The 20442-nt window shown below is 43.0% G+C and overlaps 1 protein-coding gene across 1 annotated transcript in view; it reads right to left on the bottom strand.

Annotated features, from left to right (window-relative positions):
* The window catches only part of SCIN (scinderin), a 106925-nt gene that overhangs the window by 69373 nt on the left and 17110 nt on the right, over positions 1-20442 (bottom strand). The window contains exons 2-3 of the mRNA XM_032795683.2: positions 11949-12103; positions 9067-9228 (exon numbers count right to left, since the gene is read on the bottom strand). Of these exons, the coding sequence (XP_032651574.1) occupies positions 9067-9228; positions 11949-12103 (317 nt within the window). The remainder of the gene's footprint in view (positions 1-9066; positions 9229-11948; positions 12104-20442) is intronic.

Raw genomic sequence — 20442 nt, 5'->3', positions numbered from 1 at the left:
CTGCCCGTGGGGAGAGAGATTCTCGGTTGCCACAAGACTTCAGAGCAGAGAGCCCTACTGGCATGGCCCCAATGGTGAGAAAGAGTTACTGGAGGTCGGGAGCTGGAGGATGAACACATCATGACCACTGCTGGAAATGTTCATCTTACAGCAGTTAGTGAATCGGGTGATGGGCACCTCTCCTCCAGGTGGGAGCCCAAATCCCTTTCATAGGAGTCTGAGTCTGGAGGAAGTGAGGGTCTCAACCTGACTAAGGTTGATTTGGAGGATGGAGATGGCGAGACTGTCTCTGGGTTGTGCCACACTCTCCTTTAGCCAGCAAGGAGGCCATCTGAGGCCTCTAGATTCCAAGAACGGGGGTCAATGGCCCCCAGTAGGGGAAAGCACTGGCTGTGGTATGCTGTGCACCATGCCAGAGGTAGCCACTCAGATCTCATCTACTTTGGCCATGCCACCTAATGCACAGGCTTTGAAATGATCTGGCAAGATTGTTGGCCTTGGTTGCCCAGATGGAGGGGCAATGCTGTCACAGGTTTGGGGTAGGATCAGTGTTCCACAGTGGGCCACTAGGCTACCACGGCAAGAGACGCCTCCATCCCCTGATCCGCAGGAACAGCACACCCCTTGGGGCTTCAAGCACTGTAACATTTTCTAACAAGGTACAAGTGGGTGACGCAGGCGCCAAAGCTCAGGGATATGCTGAACCTGACTGACCTGTTGGGACTCATTTATCTAAAGTAGCAAAGGAAAAATATGAAAACCAAGGAAACGCTATCCAGGATCTTATACACTTGTGCTTCCAGTCTAATTAGTGTGTACAGAAAATTTAAATATAAATATGAATATAATTTAGAATACTATTTCATATGTACGGCAACTTATGTGATCCTTTTCAATTTCCATTGTTAAAAATCACCACATGATGGACTAGCAGCCTCCAACTTCATTTAAACTGATTCCGTAAAAAGATGATTGCAAGAAAGCATAGAAAAACATGTTAGTGGGTTTTGCAACCGTTCAGTTTTACAAAAAAACTATGTGATTCAATTTGAAATTTGTGGAAGAAAACAATACGACCATAAAAAAAGAGTTAACCCTAGATTGGCAAGTTTGTCAATCAATTTTCAAGTTTTAGAATGTTCTTAGTCAAGTGAGAGGCCCAGGAAGAGGTGAGGGAGTTCACACAGGAAATGAATACATTAGGGACCAAGCTAGTCCAGTAGATAGTCAGAGTCTTATTCTTAGCCTTTCAGTGGTTAGCTAGGCAACCTCAAGCAAGTCAGTCAGTCTATTTCAATTGAGTCAGCTGTCAAATGGATGATACATACTGTACGAATCACACAGGACTGTTGTGAAAATTAATTTGAGTGTTTACGTTCAAAGTATTATTTTTTACTACCTCCATCTAAGCAGCAGAATTAGAATATATATTAAAATTCATGCAATATAAAACATTATTTATAGGAAAAATGTTACATGCTGAACTTCAGGTACAGGATACATAATTTAATAGAATTTACTTAAACTATTTTTAGTCTTACTTTACTAGAGTTATTCGGAATTGGAAGGCTGACAAATCAAATATCTGTTAGAGTGAAAATAGCCTTCAAATGCTCACTCTTCTCAAAACAGCAACCTAATTCATGTGTAATTCCTATGCTATACCCTGTTTATTTTTCAGAAGTCCATTTCTGAAACTATATTAACAGTCAGCTTGAGAGGAATCAAAGTGACTATGTATGTTACAGAGCTGTGTTTTGTTACTAGTATGAATGGTGCTTTATATCTATCTCTATTATATACTTTCAACGTCACTGTGGGACAAATTATCTCCTTCCTCACATTGCTGAGCAGCTATTCACATGAGCAGTTTCACTGAACTCAAGTCTATGGGACTACTTACGTGTGTAACTGGTCACCAATGCACGCATGGAGGTCATATGCTAAAATAATGAGAGATTCAAACCCTGTCCTGGCTGATGCAGGCAGGAGATGCATGGCTACTGTCCCATGTTACATCTCCTACCACAATCCTCCCAGCGAGGGCAGGATTAGACTATTGTCAAGTGTAAGAGTTCAAATGTCTGAGTCAGGCCTCTAAAAAATCATGACTGACTTTAAAATAACAATTTGAAAAAAATAATTGTTGAATTGTTTGTTATTTGCCTTCTGGTTTTCAAGTTTAAGGTGAAATTGGGTTACAGTTTCCATCTTTTCTCCATAACCGTGCGCTGTTGACCGCACTTTATGTACTGACCAGTGGGTGTCTGGCCGCAGATACTTGTCAGCAGACCTATCCCCCTTGGAGATGCAGTGTACAAACTGGCATAGGAACAGGTCCATATTTCTAGTGCTCTCTCTGTCCTGCTGCTTTTGTGTGAAGGAAGCATCTAGCTTCTCAGGATAAAACAGTTATTTACCCATATTGTACCTGTTGTTCTTTGAGATATGATGCACACAGAGGTGATGCATGTGGGGGGAGGGGGCATTCATGGTCACGTGCCCCCGCTGCTGCCCTCACTCTGCCCCCACACTATCGGCAGGTACAGGTAGTCTCTGGATGCGCACATATATTCCATGTAGGTGTGTGTGCCCCCAGTATCCTGAAGCCAGGGAACTTTGCCTAGCAGTACCCATAGGGGCAGCGCTCATGCCCTATGGCCCTAGCCCCTCCTCTGGGTATATAAAGGCAGCACTGCCCCCATCCTCCCTCAGTTCCTTCGCACCAAACATCAAAAATGAGGACCTCAGTGCAGAAGGGATGGAGGATGGGTTGCAGAATACATGTCTGCATCACATCTCAAAGAACAACAGGGCAGTAGCCATGTATTCCATGTAGAAGTCTCACACAAGCACTACTCGCAGGAGGTGGGACTCAGAGTCTATTTAAACACGGACTGCAGGATTGCCTTCCCAAAGCTTGCACCTGATCTGGAAATAGTAGTAGTAATGGACAATGGTTTGTAAACATGTACAGAGGACCAAGTGGTAGCCCTGTAAAAAGTCCAATATAGGAATGTCATTAGGCCAGTAGTTTTCAAACCTTTTTTCTAGCGACCCAGCTGAAGAAAACTGTTGATGCCAGCGACCCATCAGAGCTGGGAATAAGGGGTTTGGGGTGTGGGAGGGGCTCAGGGCGGGGGCACAGGGTTGGAGTGCGGGGGTGACAACTGCGGGTTGGAGCCAGAAATGAGGGGTTCAGAGTGTGGGAGGGGGCTCTGGGCTGGGGCAGGGGTTGGGATGTGGGAGGGGGTCAGGACTCTGGGCTGAGGGTGCAGGCTCTGGGATGGGGCCAGGGATGAGGGATTTGGGAGGGGGCTCAGGGCTGGGGGTTGGGATGAGGGAGGGGGTCAGGGCTCTGGGTGCAGGCTCTGGGATGGGGCCAGGGATGAGGGATTTGGGAGGGGGCTCAGGGCTGGGGGTTGGGATGAGGGAGGGGGTCAGGGCTCTGGGTGCAGGCTCTGGGATGGGGCCAGGGTGAGCGGTTTGGCATGCAGGAGGGGGCTCTGGGTTTCGGGGACGGGGCTTGAGGCTGGGGCAAGGGATTGGGGTACAGGATTACCTCAGGTGGCTCCCAGTCAGCGGCGCAGCTGGGGTGCTAAGGCAGGTTTCTGGCCTGTCCTGGCACCGCGGACTGCGCTGCGCCCTGGAAGCAGCCAGCAGCAGGTCCGGCTCCGAGGTGGAGGCACGCAAGTGGCTCAGTGTGGCTCTAGCCTGCAGGCGCTGCCCCCCAGCTCCCATTGGCCGGATCCTGTCCAATGGGAGTGTGGAGCCAGTGCTTGGGCGGGGGCAGCGCGCTGAGCCCCATGGTCCCCCCACCCAGGAGCCAGACCTGCTGCTGGCCACTTCCGGAGCACAGTGCAGCATCAGAACTATGTTAGGAACTAACTTTCCTTAGCCAGGCAGCACCACTGATGGGACTTTTAACGGCCCGGTCAGCAGTGCTGACTGGAGCCGCCACGACTCAATGCCTTCAATTCCAGTACTGGGTCATGACCTGCAGTGTCTAAATCAGTGGTTTTCAAAATGTTGCCAGGGCCCTCATGGAAAGAGTTTATGCCCTTTGGGTTGATGCAATCTAAGCTATTTTGTATGCTGTCACAATACAGCCCAGAAGGTGCCAAGGACAAAATGGAGGATGAAGTGCTAGAACATACTGGAAAACTCCTGAACTACTGGAGACTCAGGTACTGAGAGGCAAAGCTAGACTGAAAACCCACTGATGTGAAAAGAGTCGGTACTGGTCCCAATTTCTTCAGTACTGGACTAAACGGACCCCGCAAGGCCAGAACTGGAGTCGATGATATGGGCTCTTGCTGACCTCAGCAGGATACTGGTAAGTGGTTATATGGCCCTGTTCCATCTGCATGTAGGAAGGAGTATGGTGCTGTCTGTACTCCCCGTAGATGATGAAGAAGAATCTACCTGAACTGGGGGGGTGATCCTGATTAGAATTACAGGACTTCTTCCTCACTGCATCAGAGGGAGAATGAATCCTCCTCCTCTTGCAAGGTCCGAACATGGTGCAGCATCACTTGCCACTTCCACAGGTGACCGCCAATCACACGAGGGCCTCAGTGCCAAAGCTGGCCTCATAGCCTGCTTCGGAAGGTACTGCTTCAGCCACAAGTCTCTCAACACTTGTATCCTCTTTTTGAACGACTTACAGATGGAGCACTGTTCCTTAATGTGTCAATCACTGAGACACAAGAAGCACCTCTTGTGGCGATCACTATTGGGAATGGCTTTCCCCACACGATGGACAATGCTTGACCCCTGGTAAGGACATCACACAAGGCAGCCAACTACTCCAACACTATACTAACGCTAAACTAAACCTATGGCTCTACTACAGTATGCAACTAGGAATCAGTATCCTGGGCTCTTCTTCTGACTGCTAGTAGCATGCTGAGTGACATGAGTTCTCTGTGCCATTTGAAAGAATGATATGCCTACACTTTTGAATATTGTGTGCAGTTCTGGTCACACCATCTCAAAAAAGATAGAATTGGAAAAAATACAGAGAAGAGCAACAAAAATGACTAGACGTATGGAACAGCTTCTACATTTAGGGAGATTAAAAAGACCGAAACTATTCACTTTAGGAAAAAAAAAAAAAAAAGATACTAGGGATCACTCAATGAAAATTAATAGGCAGCAGGTTTAAAACAAACATAAGGAAGTACTTTTTCACCCAATGCACAGGCAGCCGGTGGGATGTTGTAAAGGCCGGATTATGACATTCTAAAGCCCTAAATTATGTTAAGTGAAAGCGGACCCATACCATTAAAAAAAAAAAAAGTTTATTATTTTCACAGAAAGGACATTGAATATATAAACACAAAAGCTTTATATTTGCCTATATACACACGTGAAGTTGTAAAAATAGAATAATAATCTTCATTTTCAGCAGTCCTCTCTGGAACGATGACATGACAGAAATAAATTTTAGACAAATTCTTCGAACTAATTGTGTATGTAAGTAAAGTAGAAGTAAGCAATATAAAAAAATATAAAATAAAAAGATACAGTAAATAATACAACGTATCAGAAGAGTTCTCAAGAAATTTTTCTTCTCTGACGGGGCATCTAAATTGTGGAATTCCTTATCTGAATATGCAATAAGAATCTTAGAGGATATAAGATGGCAATAGAGGATACATGATGCACATAACCCATAGGCTTAAAGCTCAACTATTTTAGTTATATTGATATGAATTACACCCAAGTAATAAGCAAACCATCAGAAAATTGTATGCAAGTTGTAGTTTTCCAATAATTTGATTTGTTGTGTTTTTATAGAAGGTTATGCTGAATTACCTAGCATTGGCACTAAAATTAGTAGCAGAAAAATTTTATTGAAAGCAGTAAAAAATTTTTTTTACTATATTATAAATAAATTATACACATACCAAAAAGCTGTATTATTTTACCAACATATTTCTGTACAAGTTAGTGCTATGTTCTCACAGGAAAACAAGAAAGGATATATAATTTTTTACACCATGAATAAGGGAAATTATCCTCCTTTTCATATGAATAAATGAAAAAAAAATTTGATTAATATTGTTAGGGAAATATAAAGATTATCCAGACTATATATAAAATATATTTACAAATTTTTATTCCGATTTAATTTTCACTATGAAACAATGAATTGTTGGGATTTTTCTTTTGCCATACTATAAAAATACAATGTATTATGCATATATGTGTTTTATAAGTCTATATAAGAATTTTTACATAGCATAATACATATAATAAAATATTATCTTGCACACTCCAAACCTGCCAAGCAGAAAATCCCAGTCTTTTCTAGGCAAACATCTCTCTTCACATTCACTTCTCTATCCTGTGTCTCCCCCAGGACCACTAATTAATCTTGAGTAAACACCTTGGACACACAGAGAGACAACAAGCTAGATGTGCAAAAGAGAAGAAGAATTTACCAGAAAAAAAGATTGGTAGTCTCTACACAGGGATTGAGAAAATGAGAAGAAACTAGCTTATATTCAAGCAAATATAATGAATATTATAGGCTTTAATAGCCTATAAATTATATATGCACATGGTGGGTAAATTATTTCAAATTAAGTACTCAGAATATTTTTGATATCTATGTATATCTTCCTTCACTTCTCTCAAAACCCTCTATCCTTTTATCAGCACTCTCTGATATTTACTATGAAGGTTCCCGAAACTGACAGAGGGAAGCCAACACAAAATTTATCCTCCTCAAGATCCACTGGACCCAAGTCCATAAGATCATCTCCTGCAAACTCAATCATGTGAGGCAGGGATAGCACATGAAGCAGAATGCGGTGTGCACACTAAAATACACAGTGGTACGTATGTATAGATCAAAAGAACAAAGAACACACTAAGGTACGAGCGTGAACTTGGCAGGATTGCTTCACGACATTGCCGTCTCCGACCTCACATTCTCTCTGATTTTATCGGCAGTGATATTTACTTATTTATTTATTTAAATAAGTTATGAAGACATGGTCAGAATTTTTCCAGTAGCAGCTGGTCAACGAAATGCTGCCTTAGGTGACTGATAGTATTTCTATGAGAAAGTCTGCTAATTTTACAAGTGCAATTATTGTTTTTTTCCCTCAGCCCTGGCCCCTCGCCTGTCAATAATGAACAATTAGTGAAGGGTAAGGGTAAGAGTATTTGTATAGCCAGATGTGCATATTTTTGTCACATCTGAATGAAAATGTCTATATTTAAAATCTTCTTTTTCCCATGTCTCCTTTATTTATCACAATCGGTTGATAAAATTTGAAATGGAGTCAGTTTTTTATTTTTTAGAGGCCCCTCATACTGCAAGGCCCTCAATTGTAGCTTAGATAGTTTATACCTTAATCTAGCACTGTTCTGACTGCTAATTACCTGAAAGTGTGCACGAGTCTTCTGCATGCGAGCACCACGACCACCAAGCATTTTCCATTGCAGAGATATTCGCTGGGACTTCACATCTCCTTAGCCTATGTTTCACTCTAATACTGTCCCTTGCTCCAACTATCCTTTTTTTTTGGTAAGCTTTGCTTTTCCCTAGAGTTGAATGTGAAAGATGCTGTACACTCATTGTACATTGTCACAGCATCCCTCATCGTCTACCTTCTGGCTATCACGATTATATTGGAGAGTAGAAGCCCACTTATGGGACTCATGAATTTTTCCCAACCAAATCTATTTTTTCACATTTAAAAAAAGTGACAGACACAGAAATGAGATTTAGGTCCCTTTCTGCTTATGTTACACACATGCAGTTTGTAAATACAATCAGAAAAGTGATCAGGGCCTATGCTAGCCTCCCCAAAAGGGTCAGGTCTATATTACCTAATCCAAGTTGCATACCCGGCAGAGGTATAGGATTCTCTTTCAGAGTAAAGAATCAGTCAGGTTTCTAATGCGAGTTTAGACTCAAGAACTCCTGCAAAGAGGAGAGTCCAGTTATTTTCTTTCATGAGTACTCATACCTTCACTATGTCAGTGTTAGTTATGTGAATAAGTTTAAACTGATGACGATGTAACTTTTAACTAGTATGGATTACATCCCAGGAATTTGTTTTAATATAAAAACATTAAACTACAATTCAGACATTAATTCCATGAAGGCGACACTATACTAGTGCAGATAAGATCTGGAAACACAGGCAGACTTCTGTATGGATATGCAATTATGTAATATAAAGAGGAAGACATTTGCTGTAAATCAGTCTGTTTATTTTCACTTGAAAGCGTCAAGGTAGAGGATTGTTTCTCATAATCCCCTTCTCCTGTCTCTTCAAAGGATCATTTTTAAAGGTTTAAATATTCTCAACTCTAAATGAACATTGTTTAAAAGTGTCTTCTGAATTATAATTGGTCTCAGATTACCTAAACAGTTCTACAGCAAGCCTATCATTGTTTAATATATATTGTAAGATCATTATGATAATTCATTTCACGGTTATGTTTCAAGTGCATTGTTTGAAGAGTATAAATGAAAAGAGATAATGAATATTAAGAACTACATTTAAGGCAAAAACTGTGTCAACATTCCATACATGGATTTCAACTCCAATATTTTGCCCCTGACATCAATAGGTATCATGCACACAGGGAGAGCAGAACATAGGAGACCAAATCCACACATACAGTTTGGAGAATGCAACTTTAAAACGTATAACCCTAGCAAGACAGGAAAGTCAGAAAGGGACCTGCATGTCATTGCAGACAACTCAATAAAGACTTATGTAAAATCCTGCTCATACTGACATCAAGGTCTATGACATCAGAGCCTTCAGTGACTAGGAAGACTGGGTCCTAAATCAGAATCTGCTTGTACAAGACTCTGATATTGGTAAAGAAAATAAAACTAACTTTCTAAAGTTAGCCTTTGTGAGTCATTTATCATAGGACCTTCAAATCCTCATGTGATTCTACATCAGCTTGTGTCTTTCATTCAGTTCACGGGACCATGACAAGATCAGTTATAGAGACCATTCTATCATTCAGACTTTAGGAGGGATGTTGCTGTTATTTTTCAAAGACTTAAGTTCCATAAAAACTTACAGTTCCGAGATCAACAATGAAACAGTCTCCTTTGTTGAAACTGGCCCAGCTGAGAGGAACTTCTGTAGCTCTCACTACCCTCCGGCCCTTAATATGCAGAAGCCTCTGTGCACTCAAGTCGTTAGTGACTACGTGTTTAAATCCAGATGCAACACCACCTGCCTAAATACAACAAACAAATACGGAAACTTTGATTAAGTTTGGTTTGCTTTCTACAGCAGTACTGAGACATCAGACGTACAAAATGAGAGACATGTGGCATGCTCTCTTGGGATTACCAGCACTGACTGCAGCCCAGAAGAAAAGAGACAATGGGTCAGATCAACCCCTGCACTTCTATGAACAGAGGGGATGCAGCTGTAATTCAGATACAGCAGCGTGTGGCACTACCACAGAAGGGATGGGTGTCAGTATCATTACATCCCTTCTCCTGTTCCTATGGAGACCCTCTGAAAGCAGGAAGCAGAGAATGGCACTGGCTGCTCTCTCCTTCACTATTCCCCACAATCACGTGAGGAAACCCAGCATAAGATAATGCTGAGCCAGACTGTCTGGGCAGGACCCAAGATGGGAGCCCATAGGGGCTAGGAGGAGGTATGGAGGCATAAGGCCTCTGCACAGATGACTAGAGATGGGGAAAACTCCCCCTAGCAGGTGAAAGAAAAATGCAGATTTGGAAACACTAAAATGATCTGAGAGTTCATGTTGGTTTTGCTCAACTGTTTCAAAAGAAATCTAAAATAACTTTTTTAAAAGTTGAAACAAAACATTTCAATTTTTTTTTATTCAAAATGAGTTTGGTTCAAAATTTCCTTTAATTTCATTTTTTTTTAAAAAATCAAATATTAAAAAATGGTCAAAATCACATAACATTCTTATTTTTTTCAAAATGAAACATTTTGTTCTGACACAGAACAAACCAACCAACTATATTTTATTTGAAAAAAATTCATTTTCAGTTTGACTGAAATGACTGATTTTGCAGAATTGCCAGCACACCAAAAAAGCCATTACTTCTCTACAAATGACCCTACCCTCCTCCGTTCTCAAGAGATGTCCTGGTTTCAAGATGCTGTTCTGCGTGGGAAGGAGAGATAATTCTGTGAGTAATCTACTTGTCCCTGAAGTGGATGTTTACCATCAAGGAAGCAATCCTTGGGAGGGATAGCTCAGTGGTTTGAGTATTGGCCTGCTAAACCCAGGGTTGTGAGTTCAGTCCTTGAGGGGGCCATTTAGGGGACTGGGGTAAAAATCTGTCTGGGGATTGGTCCTGCTTTGAGCAGCAGGTTGGACTAGATGACCTCCTGAGGTCCCTTCCAATCTTGATATTCTATGACTCCTACCAATCAGATCCAGTGTGCTTTCCACACAGGGAAAATCAAAAATACTGGTTTGAGCTTTTGTGAGTTTAAATTGATTCCCCTGGGGCTAGGCTGACTTGGCCTATGTGGACTTGGGAATAGGCACTTGAGACCCCTAACAAGGGGTGCCAGCACCCATCTACTCCCTTCCTCAAGCAAATGGTCAAGGAGAAGTGGGGAATGAGTGCAACTTGGGTTCCAGCTCCTCTGCTCAATAGCCACTGTACCTGAGCCAGCACAGACTGGGGGTAGTATCTGACTGGACAGATCAGAATAGTAGCACGTGACTAGTCTCCAGTTCAAGGAGGAAGCAAAATAAGAATTATGACTGAGATACGAGTCGTGGGGCTACTCCTGGAGCTGCGTAGTTCACACAACACCCCTTGCTCAGGGTTGTGCCTAAAGGCACAGACTATTTATTTCTCAGCAAGCAGCAGCTGAATTAACAAAATAATATTTTAATGCCCAGAGATGTTTCCATCCCTCCAAATGACTAATTAGCTACTGCTGCCCAGGAGAATTTCTGTAGCAGCTGGTATGACAACCTACTGCAGGGAACACCACAGATAAGAAGTTATTGATGTTGGAAGCACTACATCTGGAAATGAGGTAGACACTGGTGCTGGTTGGAATTTTCAACTTTTTGAAATTTCAATGAAAGTTTCATGAAGAATGCTTGCTGTTTTTCATCCAGCTCTACTATATATACAAAACTCCAATATAATAGGAGTGGGCAAACCTCTCCATACAAGATGGAAACCAAACTTTTTGAAGCAAAAACCAAAAGGAGGTTCTGGGTATTTTCCACGTTTTTCTTTTTTATACACCTCCAAACACTAGGTTCTGTACGAGGCCAAAAGCAGAGGTGCCCCAAAACAGTGAGGCAGGGGTCATTTCTCTGACATTGATAGCTTACCCAGAAGCAGAAAGTACCAAGAATCCCAAGACTGCAGGCTCACATGCGGTTTAACAGCCCAGTTTTGCAATCTTAAGAAGTTGAGAGCTTATTTGAACAGAACCGTTGGTTCCAATATCACAAGCAGGCACTCTTTTTGTGAGCTGGGACACCCTTAGACAGAGACCTACAAATCTTTTCATGTACTCTATGAAACATTGTTTCATGCCTACTTTTTATTGCACAGATTCTGCCACTCTTATGTCAAGCAATACCTTACACTGAGAATATTCTCACTGAAATAAATGCTACTTGCAGAGAAAGGTACTAGTTTATATGAGTAACCATGGTAGAATGCAATCTATATTATTACCACAGGCAAAGATGGTTTGTTTTTTTGTTTTTTTTTTTAATATCAGTAAAAGTTGTCAAGAAATTGTGTTGTTGATTTTTTCAAAAGTTCTAATAATCATTGATTGTGTTAATATGGTTACTTTGTATTAAAGCGAAGTAGAAAGCAGAACGTATCCCAGAATCCAACAAAGATATGTTTTGACCTTTTTTGGGGGGGAAGGAGGGAAGTTGTGTTTGGTTTTGGAGAAACATTTTCATAGCTGACTGTTTACCTTGTACTTAATCCCTCCTTTGAAATATCCAACGAAGTCAGTAGACTCATGTCCTTGAATTTCTCTACTCTGCACAGGTTTCCCACCTAGATAGTCATCCATCTGAACAGTGAAGATTGCTGCAGCCGTGCTTTCATCTTGGCTGCATTCTTTTCCTGAAATAAGATAAAATATTACCCTTACTGAGCAAGTCATCCTAGCGTAATAAGATGGGTAGCCTAGATTTTTGTTTTGAAAATAGTTTTCCCTGACCCAATAGTCAGATGTGTAATGATATCCTGAGGCTACATTCAGCAGAATAAAAGCCTATGTTCTGAGAAAATGCACCCATCCCGTCCTCCTTTGGACCCTTTCAGCAAAAACACGGACACTGTTCAGGACTATTTCGTAGCCACTTGTATTACTGGCTTTCTACAGAAACAGGAATAAAAATGTCTAAACAGTACCTCTCTCAATCTTCCTGAGTAACAATCTAGTTTAATGAGACAAATTCAAGCCTGAAAAATGGCTCTGAAAGCTACTTCTGGCTTTCCAAAATGACTTGTTTTGAGCGTGAGCATGGAAAACCCTTGGGAGGACCAGGGAGCAGAAAAATAGTTACCTGGGGCAGTATTTGAGATGGGAGGAGGATACCAAGTTTGCTAAACGCACTGGTTCCACTTAACACACCAAACTCAGTGTATCTTTTCAGAGAATAGGGCACAACAATTCTTACCAGGAATGTGTGACTACATTTATGGTCAAGGCTCATCTTAGTCTACTATTGCATGCTTTGTAAAAACCCCTTTCTAGCCTGATTAGACTCTCTCTACAGTCCAAGAAACCCAGGTTGCACCTGTTTAGTAAGACAGGTGTTTAAGTTTAATTCTCTGGAAAGGGACCAGTAATCATCATTCCATCATCGGCAGTGCCTGTGCCTGGTTGTTCAGAAATTCTGAAGCAATCATATAAGGGGCAAGTTTGTTGTTTTTTTAAATTAAAAAAGTTGTGTGCTTTCCGCTGAGTCATCAATAGCACAGAACTACTGAACTCGGCTGTTGCCTTGCTGCTAACTGACTGAAGAACACCTGGATCAAAACACACTGCTGACCAGGCCACTAAAAGTCCAATTGGCCACAGCAGCCAGCTCTCCATGGCTCCCAGAAGTGGCTGGCATATCCTGCTGTCTCCTATGCGCAGGGCAGCCAGGAGGCCTCCACATGCTGCTCCTGCCTGTGGCGAAGGAACCGCCCCGAGCGCTGGCTCCTCAGCTCCCATTGGCTGGAAACCCCCTGCCCCAACCTCCTGCCCCAGCCCTGCCGCACCCAAAATCCCTCCCAGAGCCCACACCCCTCTAGTACCACAACTTCAGCCCCGAACTCCCTTCCGCAAGCAAACTTCCTCCTGGAGCCCACGCACTAACCTGCTGACCCAGCTCTGAGCCCCATCCTGCACTCTGAACCCCTTGGCCCCAGCTCAGATCCCTGTTCTGCACCCCAAACTCCTCATCCCCAGTGTTACGTTGCACTCCATGTGATTTGATAGCTGCTTTCAACCTGAAAAGAAGTTCCAAAGAAGATGGATCTTGACGGTTCTCAGTGGTACCAGATGACAGAACAAGGAGTAAAGGTCTCAAGTTGCAGTGGGGGAGGTTTAGGTTGGATATTAGGAAAAACTTTTTCACTGGGAGGGTGGTGAAGCACTGAAATGGGTTACCTAGGGAGGGGGTGGAATCTCCTTCCTTAGAGGTTTTTAAGGTCAGGCTTGACAAAGCCCTGGCTGGGATGATTTCGTTGGGAATTGGTCCTGCTTTGAGCAGGAGGTTGGTCTAGATGACCTCCTGAGGTCCCTTCCAACCCTGATATTCTATGATTTTATGAAAATATGCTAATGAGTGTGAATATAATGTAACTGGAATACGCTTCATGCAAAAGGTCTCTTGTAAGGTATCATTACAAATCTTACAATCTACTGAGTGTGTTCATCCTATTTGTATAAATTTATCTTTCTTGTATCTGAAACTAGAAATATGAAATACAACTCTGAGATCCTATTACAATTATGCAAAGTGTGGGCCATTAATGGTGGTTTGGAATCTTGATGGCTCCCATCACTTAGGACAATTCGTTGTAAATAGCTCTGTTTACTTGCAAGCCTTTCTGTGAGTCAGGCCAGAACGAATGAAGGCTTGGGGTCTCACAGGATATGTGACAATGTCACCTGGTACTGGAATCCATCTTAAACCTGGTGCTTTTCCATTTTGGAGGAGGAGTGGGGACCCAGAGAGACAAAAGATTCCTACCTTGTGCCAAAGCTATGTAAGGGGGTAAAACAGAACAAAGAGGGCTTCAATAATGAGAAATCCCCTAACTACTAGAAGGGAGTCTAGTCTGTGAAAGAAGCTTATTAGAACACCCTAGGGTGAGATTTCATCTGTAATCAGTTTCTTACTGTATTAGGCTTAGACTTGCGTGTTTTTGGTTTATTTTGTTTGGTAATCTACTTTGTTCTGTCTGTTATTATCTGGACTAACTTAAATCCTACTTGTTATACTTAATAAAATCACTTTTTGCTTATTAATTAACCCAGAATTTGTAAGGGAGCAAACAGCTGTGCATCTCGCTCTCTCAGTGTTATAGAAGGCGGACAATTTATGAGTTTACCCTGTACAAGCTTTACACAGAGTAAAATGGATTTATTTGGGGTTTGGACCCCATTGGGAACTGAGTGCTAGAGACAAGAGCATTTCTTAAGCTGTTTTCAGTTAAGTCTGCAGCTTTTGGGGGATGTGGTTCAGACTTGGGTCTGTGTTTGCAGCAGGCTAGTGTGTCTGCTCAACAAGAGAGGGTACTGAAGTCCCAAGCTGGCAGGGAAAACAGGCTCGGAGGTAATCTCAGCATATCAGGTGGCAGTCCCAAAGGGGTCTCTGTGACCAAACCCATCACACCCGGTTCCACCCCAGAGCCCATATCCCCAGCCAGACCTCACACCTCACCCCTATGCCCCAGCCCGGAGCCCCTTCTCATACCCTGAGCCCCTCATTTCTGACCCCACCCCAGAGCCCACACCCCTGCCACACGCCTGCTCCAGCCTGGAGCCCCCTCCCGCACTCCAAATCTGAATCCCTGGACCCACTCCAGAGATCACACCCCAGCTGGATCCCTCACCTCCTCTCTCACTCTAACCCTCTGCCCCAGGCCGGTGAAAATGAGTGAGTGAGGGTGGCGGAGAGCAAGCAACGGAGAGAGAGGGGGATGGAGTGCGTGAACGCAGGGCCTCGGAGAAGGGGCAGGGCAGGGCAAGAGGTGTTCGGTTTTCTGCAATCAGGAAGTTGGCAACCCTAGATGGGTAAGAAGTGACAAAACTAAGACTTTACTTCCAGCATCAGACTCCAGACAGTCTATGCCAAGAGACCTTTCAGGGGTTGCACGGAGAGAAAAAGATGGAGGAAAAAATGAAGCTCCAGGCAAATGTCATATCACAGGAGGCCAGACAGCTGTCCTCCCCACCTGCATGTACTGGGAGAGGGCAAGGAGAAGTAGAGAAAGGGGACTACATTCCATAAGAATGGCCACTTAACTAGCCTCACATCAATATGCATCCTGCCGTGCTTTGCAGATTTAGAGAATGCTTGTATGACTCAAGTGGGAGAGAAAAGCTGCTGGAGCTGCTTTTGAAAGAGAGAAAACCCTGGTTCTCGGAGTAATAACAACTTATGCAGAATCCTCTGGAGGGTGGAATCATATAGCTGCCTGACTTTATAGAAGCAGCTTTGGATCAGATGAAGCCAGCAAGCAGACAGTTTGAAGGAACCATGCCAGCCCAGAGGAAAGAGAGAATCCGTCAATGGGGTTTCCCCGCTTTTTGAGGGGAGACCAGACCAATGGAATCCTGACAATTTGATCCTAACGATCAGAGCTCCATTAATTTCCAGGTACTACATCAGCACAAAGGCCAAGGCCAGGACTGTTAACTCCATAAGCAGTATAGGCACAGACAGACTGGTGGTGAAACACTTCCACATAAATCACTGAGCAACTGTTAAAAATTGCTTTTGAAAATTAATTTATGGACATTCATTTCCATAAGGCACATATTTTAAGCTTATAGCATGTAATTATACCATAAGGTCCAGGGTCCAAGGAAATAGACTCTTATCCATAACAATATTTCAGGGCCTATTTCTACACCAAGTCTTGCAATAAAATTGTTATAATAAATTTAATATTGTTTAAGATATCAGGTAAATTCAGCCTGGCATACACAGCTGAAACTCGACTGAAGCTAGCAGGTCTGATTCCACACACACACACATATGTATGCCAGGAATGGCTCCATTAAAGCAAGTGCGAGCAAGAAGACATTCAGGCCCAGAGGATTTACCTCAGGGCTGATTCTGGCTCATCCATTTTTGTGTAGACAATTCAACTCTGGGAAAACAAAATGGTCTCTAGAACTAAACCTTGAAAAACCAGAGGCCATGCCAATCTTGGTAAAGATTGTCTCAAGGAGAATGCCATCCTGGTAACAGATGACTAGTATTCCAAATAACTAAGAACCCAGAATATTAAAACTCACAAGCATTGCTGGTAGGCAACGCGTGGGGGGGGGGGAAGGCGGGGGGAAGGCCTGCCACAAAAACCACATACAAACGGCAAGTCTCATGATCTCAGCAATCAGTAGAAATTTTCCATGAGATAGAAGGGTGAGCTAAGAGATATGTCTGGCTAGCATGCAAGGGCTTTTACTATGTCCTAATGGGGCATGGTTTGATGGCTAACTCCTAAAACAGACTCTGTCTATGCCGCCCATAGTAGCAAGCACAAGCTGTAACCATGACCACAAGCCAACTGGTGCTTCTGTAACCCACACGCCTCTTGGGTGTGGTGTTCTGTCCCATCTAGTGGCACTGAGACCACTTAGAGAGAGATTAATGAGTTTGCTCTATAGCCTTAGCTAATAGCCAGTTGGCATTTAGCTCATGTCGCAGAGGCTCATGCACTAAACTCTAGAGCTCCCTAGTTCAATCCAGCCCAACAACAACCAGGCTCTGTCAGTGTTACACTTGGTGAAAGGAGCACTAAGTTGGGCAACAGTGACATCCTACCCAGAACTAAAATATTCTCTATACACTCGCAAGCCTCTTTGCTCCACTTTTCCATTGCTTCATAAGCTCTTGGGTTAACAGACTGGAATTGATCTTTTACTGTTACATCGGCTTGAAGCCTTCACAACTGCACAGCAAAGAAGCTAGGAAAAGGTGAGGGCGGAAAAATGCCAAAAGCAAACTAGAAGTTTGTGGTGGTCTGTTAAGACTCAGAGGGAACCAAGAATAAACCATGTTAACATGGTGCAGCCACAGTCATGCTTTTAGAGTGCACAGGGCTTACGTTATTCTGAGGCACAAGAGGCACAGGGTAAGGTTAAGTCAATTACATAATGCTGGAAGTTTCCTCTCCAAGAATTGTATCGTGACAGCAATACCACATGCCTGTAAATTGGATTATACTTTTGTTTAGACAGAATATTTGAATGGTGGAGAGACGATTCTTTCAGAACATGGCAGTCAAACCAAAACCTATCTGATGCCGGAATTAGGATCAGTCTTATAGATTCCAAGATATGAAAGCCTAAGGGACCTCTATGGCCAGAGACATTTAGTGTGTTTGCTGAGCAGAGCCACTATACTGTAAATGCCAAAGTTATTATTTAGTTCCTTATTTCCGAAAGCCCACTCTTTTGTAAGAGTACATCCGACACTGGTGAAAAGAGAGAACAAAGCACATCCTTCTTAATAGCTTGAAGGATGGAAAAGTTATGAACTAAACACCACGCTTTTTTAAAAAAAAAAACACTAATACAAATAAGCCAAGGTGGAGGGGGTTGTTTTGTTTGTTTTGTTTTTTTAAGTAGAACCTAGAGGCCTCAGCCAAGACCCAGACCCTTTGTGAACTGTACAAAGATAAAGTGACAGTCCCTGCCCCAAAGCACTTTTAGTCTAGACAGACAAGTTGGACAAAGGAAATATTACTCCCATTTTACAGATAGGGAACAAAATTGCAGAGATTAAAGCTATGATCCTGTAAACTAATTAAGTGTATGCTTAACTTTAAGCATGGAATGTAGTCCCATTAACTATTCTTTGATGGCTTAGGACCTGGAGGTAAGTCCACACAGCCTGCAGCAGTTGGCCTCTCAGCCCAAGTCAGCTCAGGCTATAAGTAACTGTAGATGTTGCAGCTTGGGCTGGAGCTTGGGCTCTGAAGCCTAGAGAGGTGGGTGGGCTCCAGAGCTCCTGCTTCAGTCTGAGTCACAACATAAAAGAGAACCATCTACACAGGTATTTTCTGTGAAGCAGCATGAGCTGGAGTCTGTCAACCCAGTCTGGGATGTTCGCTGCCACAGGCAGTGTAGACATAGCCGGCGTGACTTGATCAATGTCATACAAGAAGACCGTGACAGAGCCAGGAAGTGAAATAAAATCTCCTGGACCCCAGTCTAGTATATGCCCCACAACACCATTCTTCAGTTGCTACTAGTTTCAGGTCATTCAGTTTTTTCATTCAGGGTTTTAAACACAAGTGTGCATTCCACTATATTTGGCCAGGACATCATCACAGATGTAATCCTATCACCAGGCCCCAGTATTCCCCTATATTAACCATCATTAAAAAGGAAGACCATTTTTCTGTGAAAGACAAATAGTTTGGCTGTATCTCAGATCTACTACCTTATAATTGTGGCAGTACAGTTAGTTTAAACCCACAACACTTCACTGGTTGCACATATTTGTTTGCCTTTTGCTATTTTGTTAGTCCCCAAATCACTGTAAATAAGGTATTTTGTTGAGAGACGATATTGCTATTATGAAAAATTACCAGAAACAATAGCTGTATTCAGACAATAACTTTAGTGAAACAGAATGCCTGTCAATGTTTCTTCATTAAACCAGTCTAGCTCTTAACAAAGCTAAGTGGCTGCACATATGGATCTCAATTTTAACACGTTGAAATTTAATCACATATAAAATTATGCTCAGAATAAACCTGAAATGCATCAGATTAAGAAATAAAAATCAAAGCCTGCTGCTCCAGCATATTAAGGTAATAACGAACTTAACTTTCAGTAAGTAAAATGACAAAAGGCTTTGGCATCTGAGCTTTGAAAACTGTGCCAGAAGATAAAACTTAGACAAAATATTTTCGAATAATAAGATATCTGACATTTGAATTTTCATGGGCAATCAAGTTGCAAAAGTACAATAAAAAAAGCAAGCTCATTGAATTTTAGAGCTTTATTTACATATTTAGGGAAAGAAACATTAAACCATTTCAGAGATTTATGGTAAGGGAAAGTTTAAGAACTTAACAAAGAGAGTCAATAAACATTGGGATCTATCTGCATCACCATTATGTGATTCAAGACAGACCCTGAATCAAAGGTGAGACTTATGGGGGGAGGCGGGGTTCTTTTGATTGCAATGGGAGTTAGGCACCTAAATACCTTTGAGGATCTGTAAAAAGCAACGAAGAGTCCTGTGGTACCTTATAGACTAACAGACGTATTGGAGCATAAGCTTTTTACATGTCTGATGAAGTGGGTATTCACCCATGAAAGCTTATGCTCCAATACGTCTGTTAGTCTATAAGGTGCCACAGAGTCTTTGTCACTTTTTACAGATCCACACTAAGGGTATGGCTACACTTACAGTTGTACAGCGCTGGTAGTTACAGCTGTCTTCATACAGCTGCGTAGGGAAAGTGCTTCAGTGTGGCCACACTGACTGCTACCAGCGCTGCAGTGTGGCCACATTTGCAGCATTTGCAGCGCTGTTGGGAGTGGTGCATTATGGGCAGCTATCCCACAGAGCACCTCGTCCCATTTTGGTCATTCTGCTTCCTATCCCAAAGCCCCATGGTGCATCGCTTCACATCCCAGCAGTCACTGTTTTTTCGTCCATGTTTGGCACCATCGAGAATCTCCCAACGGTTTCTGTGCAGCTCGATTTCTGTGGGAAATGGAGCCCGAGCTGCTGAGGACTTTGCTGATGAGTGTCGCCAGCACATCACGGTTGGCAGTTGAGCTATTCCTTCAGCTCTAAAGTGACAGTGAGAGGTGTCCGACGATGATATCGAGTCGCCTGACGCGTATGACACTAAATTGCTTGTGGCATTCACGGAAATGCTCAGCACCGTGGAACGCCACTTTTGGGCTCGGAAAACAAGCACTGAGTGGTGGGATCACATCGTCATGGAAGTCTGGGATCAAGAGCAGTGGCTGCAGAACTTTTGGATGAGAAAAACCACTTTCATGGGACTGTGTGCTGAGCTCGCCCCAACCCTGCGGCACAAGGACACGAGATTGAGAGCTGCCCTGCCAGTGGAGAAGCCAGTGGCTATTGCAATCTGGAAGCTGGCAACTCCAGACAGCTACCGATTGGTCGCGAACCAGTTTGGAGTGGGAAAGTCGACCGTTGGAATCGTGTTGATACAAGTTTGCAGGGCCATTAATCGCA

This window comes from Chelonoidis abingdonii, chromosome 2, assembly GCF_003597395.2.
Source record: "Chelonoidis abingdonii isolate Lonesome George chromosome 2, CheloAbing_2.0, whole genome shotgun sequence".
NCBI lineage: Eukaryota > Metazoa > Chordata > Testudines > Testudinidae > Chelonoidis > Chelonoidis abingdonii.
This window is presented reverse-complemented; position numbering and strand designations above follow the sequence as displayed.